The 11,860-nt window shown below is 37.1% G+C and overlaps 2 protein-coding genes across 2 annotated transcripts; one reads left to right on the forward strand and one right to left on the reverse strand.

Annotated features, from left to right (window-relative positions):
* The first annotated feature begins 1,380 nt into the window (after positions 1–1,380).
* Positions 1,381–7,291, forward strand: LOC104607938 (Putative thiol-disulfide oxidoreductase DCC). Its single transcript, XM_010273730.3, has 3 exons — positions 1,381–2,139; positions 3,149–3,316; positions 6,713–7,291. The coding sequence occupies exons 1-3, from the start codon at positions 1,869–1,871 to the stop codon at positions 6,922–6,924; spliced, it is 651 nt and encodes a 216-aa protein (XP_010272032.1). The 5' UTR covers positions 1,381–1,868; the 3' UTR covers positions 6,925–7,291.
* Positions 7,292–8,414: 1,123 nt separating this feature from the next.
* Positions 8,415–11,711, reverse strand: PRIN2 (Serine/Threonine-kinase). The gene is made up of 3 exons (XM_010273731.2): positions 10,676–11,711; positions 10,332–10,427; positions 8,415–8,823 (listed from the first exon to the last, which is right to left on the reverse strand). Exons 1-3 carry the CDS (start codon positions 10,988–10,990, stop codon positions 8,632–8,634), a joined length of 603 nt encoding a protein of 200 aa, XP_010272033.1. The 5' UTR covers positions 10,991–11,711; the 3' UTR covers positions 8,415–8,631.
* Between the last annotated feature and the right edge of the window lie 149 nt (positions 11,712–11,860).

Genomic DNA, 11,860 nt, shown 5'->3' on the forward strand with positions numbered 1-11,860 from the left:
AATATATTTCCCTTTTTTCTTCTATTTTCATCTTTATTCTTGTCAACTAATGGTTTGTCTACATACCTACAAAATGGTATATTTTCTTTTTTTTTCATCATTATATACCTTCAAAATGGTATGTAAAATTAATAAAGGTCACATTTTCCTATTTTGAAAACAATAAATTTCATATTTTCATGTAAATGGACTGAAATAATGAATTGAAACAAAAATTTTTGGTTATCCAAGAAAGAATCTTATTGCCTTATTGTTGGTTTGAAAATATCCGGTTTGGTTGATTTATGATGTTGGAACTTGGAAATCTTCAAAAGGAAGCCTAATAAAAAGTCTAAAATTTTGGGTGAACAGAAGTAAAACATGCAGAGATACACTGATATACATACATATTGCATATGTAGCATGAAGGCCCACCGTCTGATTGGTTACATCATGGGTTCCATCTATGAGCAAATCAAATAAGGAAATACGAGTATTTGACATCTAGCCTTCATCAACAGGGTCTGGGACTGGGCCTAAAACTTCGGACCTGATCATAATTGGATTCAATTTGGGTTCTAAACCTAAAAGTATCCATGACCACGAGCATAACAATTTATAAGAATAAAGTAAAAGTATCCACGACCATGCAATAAAAAAGTGTATTTTACTATTTTCAACAATACTTTGCCAATTTATACATATCTGATCAAATGTATATGGAATGGTTCAGGTCTGAAATATCAGATCGGGTCCAGATCCAAAAGACCCAAAAGCAATGTATTTAATAAGATCCGTGTCTAGAAATACACATGGCCCGACTCCAACTCTAACATGTCCGTTGACTTCCACGGATTGGGCCCACCATATCCGGGCCATCCGCCTAGAAAGCCCTCTATTATATTAGATCAAATAGTTTAATGGATCAAATCAATCTATAAAAAAAGTAAAATACAAAAAAATTTCTTAAAATTTCTGACAATCATAAAAACTTATCCTATAGTTTTATTTTAACAAATACTTCTTCTGAAATTTTGAAGTATTCAACAAAAACCGTCCTTTCGTCATTGTTAGATTAATACACTCATTTTTTTAAAATATCCATTCTACCCTTTTATAATTTTTTTTATATACAAAATTACTGAAATAATTTTATTTTAACTTAATAAAAAAAACATATTTTAGTAATTTATATGTAAAATTATTGGTTGAGTTAAATGGTTATTTCAATAATTTTGTATATAAAATAATTTATAAAAGAGTAGAATAGGTATTTAGAAAAAAACTGATGTATCAATCTAACGATGTGACAGTAAGGGAAGGGAGATTTTTTGTTGAATTCCTAAAAGGTTTAAGAGAGGTATTTGTTAAAATAAAATTATAGGAGAGGTTTTTGTTTTTATCCTAGAAAAAAAAGGAAAAATCTTTGATGAGGAAAAGATATGGATCAAAGGTTTGTACAGTACAGGGAAGGAAAGGATCTCTCCCTCAGGTCACACCTCAGAGTCTCTCTGTCAAAGAGGACAATAATGATATTGTGCAACTGTCTGCAAGGAGCATTGAATCTAATGAAGATCTCTGATTAAACCTTTAATAATATTTTTAGTAACACGCAGATTAATCATTCATCCTGTGCATTGTCGATGGAGCCCACCTAAGACCAAGATCCTATCTTAAAACAAGTCTGTCGGTGTGATTGATCATCGAAGTAGGACCCGGTCGTATCGGGTCCCATCTCTCTTGCATGGCGACCCTTTTTGAGGAGCAACAGCGACATCAAATTCAAAGAAGAGGAAAGAAAATACGCGAAATGCTCTTGTTCTAGCATCCGGCATCTGGGTGATCTGAAACAGGATTTAAAGAATACAGAGGAGAGGAGAGATGCAGTGATGATTATGATGTTCGGGAGAGGCGTTTGGAGTACGGCCTCTACAACCTCAATCACAATTAGAAGAGCTTCTTCTTTGCTGTATTGCCTCTCGTCTTCTTCCTATTCTGCCATAGCTGGCAGTGCTTCTGCAGCTGCTGCTACTGCTCGTAGTGTTGCAAGCGAAGGACTTCTATTTGCAGACTCACCTCCACCGCCTAAGACTCTGGTTCCATCTCTACTTCAGCCACGAGTCGTGGTTTATGATGGGGTCTGTCATCTCTGTCACAGGGGTATATTATTGCTTTGTATTCCACCGTTTTCTTCCTCTTTGTTTCCCTGTTCTGTTCTAATAAGCTACTCTTTAGTATTAAAGTGAAATGCTCTCGATTCCGTTTATACTCTCTGACATTGAAAGACTTTTTTGTTTTGCATTTCATTTTTTGTTTTATTCTGTCTTATGCTGGTATTCGATTTTCCATCTTCAAAGTTCTTTCATGTTTAACTCGTGTCATTTTTTCTTGGAAGAAACAAGAGTATCATGGAATTAGAAACCAAGTAAAAAGGAATGGGAAAACATCATTTCTCACAGATTTTAGTACATGACGAAATATCATTTCATTTTTTAGGGTAGAAACGGCAACATCATTCACTAAGAAACAAACAGAGGGAGTGGCGAGACGCCATCGGCTTTCTCGTTTTTTTTCCTCTTTTTTTTTTTTTTCCTTTTTTCTAAGGTGGAGATGAGAATATCATTGAGCATTAATTCGTATATAATTTAGAAACGAACTTTTGAACTGGAGAAATTTAATTCTCTTCTCTTACTTTCCTTCCTGGTAAAATTCAATTCCCTTCTCTTTCTTTCCTTCCTTATTTTTACCCTTCAAATTTATTTTTTTCACGTTGTTTCATGGAAATGCCCTTGTGTAATCAAATGCAGCTCCATGAGCAACTTCACCTTTATCTTTCATGTTATTTTCCCAATGCTCATTTTAAGGTCTTTATCCAGAACCCCAATTTGTGTTTCTTTGTGTGTTCCAACATGTTTACTTTGGAAGTTTGGATTACCACATCTTCTTTACCCGATGTTATTTGATTTGCTTTTTTCCTTTCTCAGGTTGTATTTGGAACCATAAATTTAGAATCCCGTGTTTGGTTTGTCATGTTCTAGTGGTTAGAAACTTATATTTATATTCTGTTGTATAACATGTAATGTTCCTCCTCCAAGAGTTCTGCTCTTGATCATAACCTAGTGGCCTTGAAAGCTTAAATTTCCCTCATTCAAATCTTGTTCTTTTGTAGGGGTGAAGTGGGTGATCAGAGCAGATAAGTATAGGAAGATCAAGTTTTGTTGCCTTCAGTCCAAGGCTGCTGAACCTTATTTGAGGCTTTGTGGTGTTGATCGAGAAGATGTTCTCCGTCGATTTTTGTTCATTGAAGGCCCGGGTTTATACCATCATGCCTCAACTGGTTAGCACATCTACGTTTTATTTCTATTACATGTCCAAATTTACAGTTTGCATTTTCTTTTGAATGAACATTGGTATGAACATCGGTTTTCTCTCCTTTACAAGTTTACATTAGTTTTCTTCATTTGAAATGTTAATAATAGAATCATTTTGACATTTTGTTAGTTATATGCATGAAGTTTCTTTTGAAGTTAGCTTCATCTGTAGCAACTATTATAGAGAAAATTCGCTTGCTAATATGCCAGACTCAAATTCCCCTCCTTTCATGGGTGGTCTTGAGAAATTAATCACTGATCACCTGGTAATAGTTAGTAATGATGAAGGCAGGATCCCTTTTTCTGCTCTTCACTCCCTTGGCAAAAATTTCATTATTTAACTATCTCGCACTGTGCATGTGCATGAATCATGATTAGTGGTGTAATCAAGTCAAGTTGAGCCGAGTAAGGCAGGATGCCTTTTCCTGCTCCCTGCACCCCCTATGCACGAAAAACATGCTGTCTACTTAGCATGAAGTTTTCTCTCTGGAAAAGAACAACTGGAGTATAATGCCTCGTACATCAGGCAGCATTTTTCAAGACCGACAGTAAAATTCAACTATTGGAAAAACCAAGATCCCAATGGCATAGTTCTGTCTAATCTATAGAACTGGAAATGATGCATACACTGTTAAATGATTATTATCTTTGAGTTGGAAGAACTCACATCTCATTGAAGTTTCTACTCATCTCAAAAGAGGATGGTTTTCCTGGTGTAGTTTATGTGAAGCTGTTACCCTGGAACTTGATAAACAAGCTTTCAAACAAGCATTCAGGATTTTAATCTTATATCTATTGTAACGTCATCTTATTGTGATGACATTAGTTTTGGAGTTCTCTATTTCATTCATCTTTTACTCCTAATAATAGGTTTGCCAAGGATGTATATTCTCAAGTCTCAACATGGTTAAACAATGTTTCTGTTCATTTTGTTGCCCAGAATTGATGTACAGCCATTGAAACGCTTTTACTTTTATTGAAAAAAGTATTTCTTTGAAACCAAAAACTAAAATCCTTTTCATTTTCTGTTTTTAGAGTGTTGCTTGTTATTTACCTATTTATTTTGCTCTTAAGGGATTAGACGGAGCCACAAACATATAATTCTGTTTTCCTTTTTTCTGTTTCAGTCTTATTTTTCCCTTGTTTCATTTTTTATTAGACAGTGATTAGTAGCTAATACCAAGTGATATATCACCCTAATCAGACCATACAGATCATGTCTTAGGCAAGAAGAAGAGGGGACAAAAAAAAGGAAAGGAAAGAAAGAAAGCATCTTGAGAGAGGGGTCCACAGGACTTGCTCAGTCTGACAGAAACTAGTTCACGGAGGAGAAAGCTCAGGTTTTATATAAAAGACTTGGTATTTAGATCAACAACTATAACATGCAAAGGTGACATTAAAAATACATTACTACTGTATTTTTAAGCTATTTTTGCCAACTAGATTTTTTCCTCTCAATTTAAGTTAATTGATTCGATACTTCTTCTTTTCTCCTTGAAATCCAAAGGCCCACTCACAGTTAAGTTGGATTTGAACCACACAGGCTAAAAGTTTTCTATGATTGTTAGTCAAACTATCTTTTTATTGCAAACATTTAATAAAGAGCAATTTTGTGGTACAGAAGCACATTTTTCTTTATTGGCATCATGAAATACTAGATGGCTCAAGCTGTAAAGATTCCGTGAGTGACTTAATGTTGCATCCTGCTGTTGGTGCAATGAGGCCATTGCTTGGTAAAATGGTAAAGGTTAGGTCTGTATGCAGTCCACTCTCCCTAGACCCCAGATAACTGTCCTTGTTGTTGTATCCTTGGGCCTGGTGTCCCCCATACCTGATTGGATCCTCCAACCTCTCCTCTAGCAAGCAAGTCTGCTAATCATTAGCCTATCTAGGTATCCAATTGAAGAAGCTCTTCAAGATTCAAGATAGAAGCTAATACCTTTGCCTCTCTAATCAGGAATCTAACAGAGCATGGGCCCTTAACTGCCAAAGACATCCGCTGAATCATGATTTGACAGTGAGAAGCTCAAAAGTAAAGTGCCCTCATGCTCTCTAAAAACTCCATCAATACCTGAGGGCCCAGGGTTGCCCAAAGCACATCCATCAAAATTAAATTCAAGTACCTCACTGCCCTGGGCAGTCCATTCTTGTACAGACCACCTTCTTTGATGAGTATATGCTGTCCTCTCTTGGGACCTTACATAACCTGTTGGAAATTTCCTGACATTAAGTTGTGATAGTGGTTCCTTTGAAACCATTGAGGAAAATGTAATGGTGAAATTTTCCAAGCAGCACTTCATTAAAATAAAAGAGTACCAAAAAGGTGGTAAGTGGTCACCTGAGAGAGAAAAGAACACAAAATTTGTTATCTCTAAAATCAATATAAACCTGAACTTATATCTGATGAAACTCTATTATTTGAGCACTAAAAATCCTTTCCTGTATCTGCTTGTTGTGCTACTGTTTGCAATCCATTTTGCTCTGTCTTCATTCCTTTGTTCATGATCCCTAAGCTCATGGTCATGCAATTTCATGACTTGTTGGAATGATATCAAGTATAGACAGCTTTTAAAGAATATAGTAGTTGGGATTATTTGATCTTCTTAAGGGCAGAAGGTAACTGGCTGCCAGTGGGCATATGAAATGTTAGATCTGGCAAACGAGCAGTGAAGGGTATAATGAACTGCAGGAACTAGAATTGATTATTGAAATGTTTGTTCTAGTTAAATCTTTCTTTCTTTTAACTGCTAAAAAATGCACCATCGACCATGCATCCAGAATATTTGTGTGGGTTCCAGTGTATTATAAAATCAATATCAGGCCCCACATATGTTATCGATATGTGGTAGATGGGGCATTTGTAGTAGCTGTAGGAAAAAACTTTCTCATACCTTAGCATTCCTCCCTACGTAAAATATAAGACCTTTCTAATGCCTCTATCCATAATTGATGGAAAAGAAGTCTCACATGGATCCAGTTTTGTTATTATCTTGATGTCTAAGAACCTACCCTCTTTCGATTTTCTTGAGTTTTGATAGAACAATAGATTACCAGAGCACTGTAAATTCATCTTTGCACTCTTTTCCTGTTTCTCTGTCTTTCTTGTTTGTCTTCTAACTTATTTTTAATTATTTTTTTCCACCCATTAACAAGATCAACAATGGAGAAAGTGTTGATGGTGTTCATCTGAATTGGGATTAATATTTCTTTGTAGTCATTTAGATTCTTAGGCATAATTAGTGTGTAAATGACTATAAAAAATGTGAGTCAAATGGTTACAGTTTTAGAGAGAGAGAGAGAGAGAGAGAGAATTATGCAGCTGCACTAAACCTCACACTTTTGTGTTTGATACAATTATGCAGCTGCACTAAAAGTTGCATCTTACCTGCCATTGCCCTACTCCGCTTTAAGTGCATTGTTGATAATTCCGACCCCACTGAGGGACATTGTCTATGACTATGTTGCCAAGCAGCGTTATGACTGGTTTGGGAAGGAAGAAGAATGCATAGTTTTGCAAGAGAAGGAGATGCTGGAGCGTTTCATTGACAGGGAAGAACTGATGGATAGGAATTAACCACATTTGCAAAGAGAATCAGGTGGTGTTTCATCCGCAAGGAGGAAATGATGTATAGAAATCATATAGTTGTTACAGTAACATTTTAGTGTTCTCTAAGTTTTCGAGACATGATTTTGCTGTTCTTTGCTACTAAATATAAGAGAACGTGCACTTTCTGGAGTTTACTAAAAAATGTACTTCATTTGAGGTAGAGAAATAGTCCCGTGTATACATATTTCACATTCATACTATGGGCTATGAAGAAACAGGTAGTGTTGAGTGTTGAACCTCAACTGCAAGTTTTGATTTTTGGCACCTAAAAGCAATCTACCATTCTGTCAGTCTAGCTACAATTTTTGGCATGCAAGAGCTAAATCTTCCGTGCTGTGTTTGGATACGAGGCTGAATAAGTCTTTCATCTATACTGTATGGGCGCCTATCACAGATTCACAGTTCACAACTTGTGTATTATTTGTGGACCCCGTCACTGATGCAGCCCTACTTTGGTCTTTCTTTAATCTTAACAAGCGTAAAGTGGGCCATGTCCATCGTTGATTGGATTTGAATAATTTGATATGTGAGCCATTGAACTACTTGAATTGATATTTGATCCGCAACTGACTGCAGATTAATCCGCCTTTGTTTTCACATCTCCCTATGAAATTTCATTGTTTTGCGTTGCCTCTTTCCTTTTGGAATGGGAATTTATGTGAGGATTTTCTTTATCTAAGTTCACCTCTTCAGACGGAAAAGAACTATTAAAATAGTGGCCCATTATCTAAGGTCATAATTTCAGGTTAGAAACTTGAAATCTCATACATAAAAGTATTTCCCGTTGGCAAATTTTTCTCTCCAGCATTTCGGTTATACTTTACATTTTCATGGTCCAAACCTTGTTTTTTTACCCCTTTTACTTCCTAAATGGTAAATTCAAATGCAGGCCTGTTCTAAATTCATAGAGGAGATTAAGGAAGTGTTGGCCAAAATCATTGATATTGACGAACGCCTCCTAAATGTTTACGCTGAATTGGCATCACAGTGCTGCACTTGTAAATAAACAAGTGAAGACTGAAGAGACCCGTTAAGAATAAACTTGTGAAGTCATGGAGGCTTCCAAACAGATTTCTTGAATTTTCGCATATGGAAATGGAACTCTTAGATGGGACTCTTAGCATGTTTGTCTCCCAATCCTCTCTCTCTCAGCATGTTTGTCCCCTGTAGATCTTAATTTACTGCCAAAAATACTGGTTATTTACCATGAAACTAGCAATCAAATGAACTATAACAGGATTTTGGCTTGGAAGGAATATGATTGGGAGTTGATAATATTGAAAGACTCCAGTTCAAGCCTTGGTTCAAGAAACACCGATGCAAGATATAAAGTGGAAAACAGAAACCCATTTAAGGTCGCAGTCTGGAGGTTGTCATTATGTTACCAGAAATCCAAGGTTTGGTTGATGAATTGATGATGATGACGGGCTTTCCTCAAAACTCAAACAAAGCACAAGTAACATGAATGACCTTGATAATAATTTCCATAAACTTCTGAATATCCTGTTAATTCAGAACCTTCTCAAAATGCAATGCCCATTTCAAAATTTTTGCTCAATGAACTCTTTCTCCAAAGTCCATACACGAATGCTTCTAGCCACCCTCCAGTATAAAATAGTCCCGAGTCAATTTGTCTGTCAAAGGAAGCATTTTTGTTTTTATAATTAGTTGACATCAATCATCATTGCCTGTCCACTCTTTCCAGTCCTTATCAACATGATTTTGAGCCCATACTACTGCAGCACGCGCAGCCTGTGGACCTCCAGGAAGCCCCCTTTCATTCAGCGTATCAGCCATGTCAATGAATGGGATAACCAAGAGAGTACCTGGTCCTCCATATTCAGTGTACAAGAAGGTACTGAAGATCTGTTGAAAATGTTACCAGACATAAAACATCAGCGTCTAGAAGACTAGACTTAATCATCTATGCAAAAACTGTATCATCAATTGGGAATAGAAAACCTAGAACATTAATTGAACACCACAAGAGGCACAAAGTTAGCCTCCAAGCGCACCGGTTTCTTAGATTTGATTCCCGTCTGTAAAAGCCTAAAAGGGTGATTGCATGAAGAACCCATGTCACGAAAATGTATTCCAGCATCAGATGTAACATTATTGCCTCCACATCCAAAAAGCTTTTCTTTTTAGACTTTTTAGGAAGTGTAAATACAAATATGTACTGTGCAAAACCTTGTATACGGTATTTCTAGACCTTTTATTTGCACTGTGCACATTTGTATCTCCGCTCTTCCACACTGAGCTTAGTTTTCTTTTTAATTTAGTTCATGTAATCTTTTGTCAAAAAATAAGTGTTTCATTCTGTTAAGCTCCGTTTGGTTTGTAGGATGGGGATGAGGAAATATTCCCTTTTCTCATATTTGTTTTTGAGGGAAAGAGGGGTATGGGATGAGAAAAATAAGTGTTTCGGTTTCACCACTTACGTCCCATTTCTGTATGCATGTTTTGTGTTACACGATTGGCACCTCTTCTGATGCTCTTGTTGGATCACTCTGGAACCTTGGCCTATTTATTAGTTTAATATGTTGACATTAATCTGATTTCAGAAAATTTTATTCATCTGTCTGACATTACAAACACTACCACGGAAAGAAACTCAAAGAACTATTTTGATGGATAACTACCAAAAAGATGTTTTTTCTATGTATTTAATCTCATGATTTTGAGATTTGGGCTTTACCTCTTAGCCCTCAATGATTCTGTTCACAACAGATTATGAAAGGCTGCAAAATGGATGTTTAACAGTGATGAGATGATAGTTTGAAATTTGAAGATGGATGGACCTCTTGCAGTTTTCCCCAACCCAAGAGATTTAGGTGTTTCTAAACTAGTATAAACTTAGGCTTATCTTTGCATTTGTATCAAACACTCAGTAAAACAAATGATTTCATAGTTTTTTTTACTACCAATACATCTCTTGTACTACGTCTATACAGCTATAATGATGCCATCCCAATATCCCATCAGACTACTGAAAGTTTGAAACTCAAAAATATTCTCAATATCTAATGGCTACTAGGGAAGCTAGACTTGGCCCCTCCTCCTTAACAAACTAAGTTAATAAAAGCACACAAGGCTGGATTCATGTCTCCTAGTCCTTTAAAAGAACAGAAATACAGTCATCCATAAAGTTCATACGTATATAAATTATCAAATAAATTATGCATAAAGCCATACGTGTATAAATTATGAGCCTGCAATTATTAGTTAGATTTCGAAACACATCTTTTCTATACTTTGGTGTATTTGCTTTGTACGTCTCTCAACAAGTAGTTCATCAATAGAAAGCGTCTATCAATGATACAACAACAAATTGTGCAGACACTACAGAAAAGTCAATCAAGAAAAGCAAGTACCTCTGTACAGATTCCTACAACTTCTTCGAGAGAATCTCCATAGATATCTTTCTTCGAGAGCTTTTTAAGAAGATGAGTCTTGAACTTCTCTGTCTCCTAAACAAAGAAACACATAAACCCAGCTGAGCAAAAGAAGGAAAAGATAGAGTACAGTAAAGAGTTTTCCCCGCATCAAATCAATAAACACCAGAATAGCAGTACTAATGGGTAACAGAGATTCAAACAAATTTCATCAAGTAATAGGTCACAGGAGAAAACTCTAAGGCACCAGAAATGACTAAAAACAATATAAAGAAAAAAAAAATAGAAAAGGAAAAATTGTGAGGGAGAGAATGGGTACTCACGGCTTCCGCGAATTCTGGAATGGGGTCGGGAAATTTGTACTCGGCTGCCCTGCAAATGTGCCTGGTGGAGGAGAAGGGGAAGAGAGGAGAAGGTGATAGTGGTGTTGCTCTCTTAACCACTGAAGGGAAAGAAGAGGAGTGGTTGATTCCGGAAGAGCAGGACTGAGTCGACTGACTGCTATAACAATTACCAGAAACACAAAGAAATGAAAGAAAGCGCAGCGAAGAGGAAGAAGGGAAACAACTAAACGAGAGGGGAGACTCATTGATGCTGGGAGGCATAATGGATAGAGCTAGCGCTTTACTCCAAGCCATCTCTGTCTGCCTGACTCTCAGCTACTGTATTTAAACCCGGACGGTCGACCAAAGTGAACCGGGAGGCGGCTAATTCAATTAATTAAGGATAAGCAACCTGACGAACCGGACATGGCCATATGGGTCATGATGACATTGGCGGTTCCCTTACCGGCTCGAGCGGCTCCCTGCCCCCCTCACCACCCACCAAATTCAAGCCAAGTTTTGAGTCTTCTCTAGTCTGGATACAGGCAGATCATTGGCAAAATAAAACAAAGAAATTTATCATTGATTGACTACCCAAATACCCAGTACCTGACCAGTGACCACTAGTCACCACTCACCAGACCAGACCAGTTGTTACAGCTGCATTTGGACATCTCTACCACCATGGTTTGAATATTTTGAGAGATGTGCTGTTAAGTGCATGAGTATCAGTTAAAGTTCCCAAACAACCGTTTAATTGTAAACAAACAGCTCAATGTTGGACTTGGGAGCCTCACTGCCGAGTGTTTAACTTCCTGCTGTGGCCTCTCTCATCCTCCGTGATGCTTCTTCGGGGATGGGCCACCTGCGCTTGTAACATTCCACGGGAATGTTTCTGGTGGTGTCAGGTGTTCCTGGTAGAAACAAAAAAATGACGCCTTTCTTCTCGGGGGGCACCAGAAACGTTCCAGTGGAACGTTACCAAATTCCACTTAAATTTCTTGCATGGGATCGCGGAGCTTCTGAGTTCTGAGGAGTTATGTTCTTCAATTTGTAATCAAGCCAGCAGCCACACCCAGGAACAAACCATGTGCGTGGGTATTGAACCATTTCCACTAGCTAATAGTAGGGTTAGTTGCGACTAGAATGTCAACAAGCTAAGGTTCAGCAACAAAACAACAGTCC

The sequence above is a fragment of the Nelumbo nucifera genome, chromosome 4 (assembly GCF_055504915.1).
Source record: "Nelumbo nucifera cultivar China Antique chromosome 4, China Antique-T2T, whole genome shotgun sequence".
Classification (NCBI taxonomy): domain Eukaryota; kingdom Viridiplantae; phylum Streptophyta; class Magnoliopsida; order Proteales; family Nelumbonaceae; genus Nelumbo; species Nelumbo nucifera.

Excerpts from the sequence above, each read along its gene's own strand:
- LOC104607938 (XM_010273730.3), top strand. The coding sequence starts at position 1,869 with ATGATTATGATGTTCGGGAGAGGCGTTTGGAGTACGGCCTCTACAACC. Across the intron at positions 2,140-3,148 it reads CTGTCATCTCTGTCACAGGG|GGGTGAAGTGGGTGATCAGA; the intron begins GTATATTATTGC and ends GTTCTTTTGTAG. Across the intron at positions 3,317-6,712 it reads ATACCATCATGCCTCAACTG|CTGCACTAAAAGTTGCATCT; the intron begins GTTAGCACATCT and ends ACAATTATGCAG.
- PRIN2 (XM_010273731.2), bottom strand. The coding sequence starts at position 10,990 with ATGGCTTGGAGTAAAGCGCTAGCTCTATCCATTATGCCTCCCAGCATC. Across the intron at positions 10,428-10,675 it reads TTCCAGAATTCGCGGAAGCC|GAGACAGAGAAGTTCAAGAC; the intron begins GTGAGTACCCAT and ends TTCTTTGTTTAG. Across the intron at positions 8,824-10,331 it reads TTGTAGGAATCTGTACAGAG|ATCTTCAGTACCTTCTTGTA; the intron begins GTACTTGCTTTT and ends CATTTTCAACAG.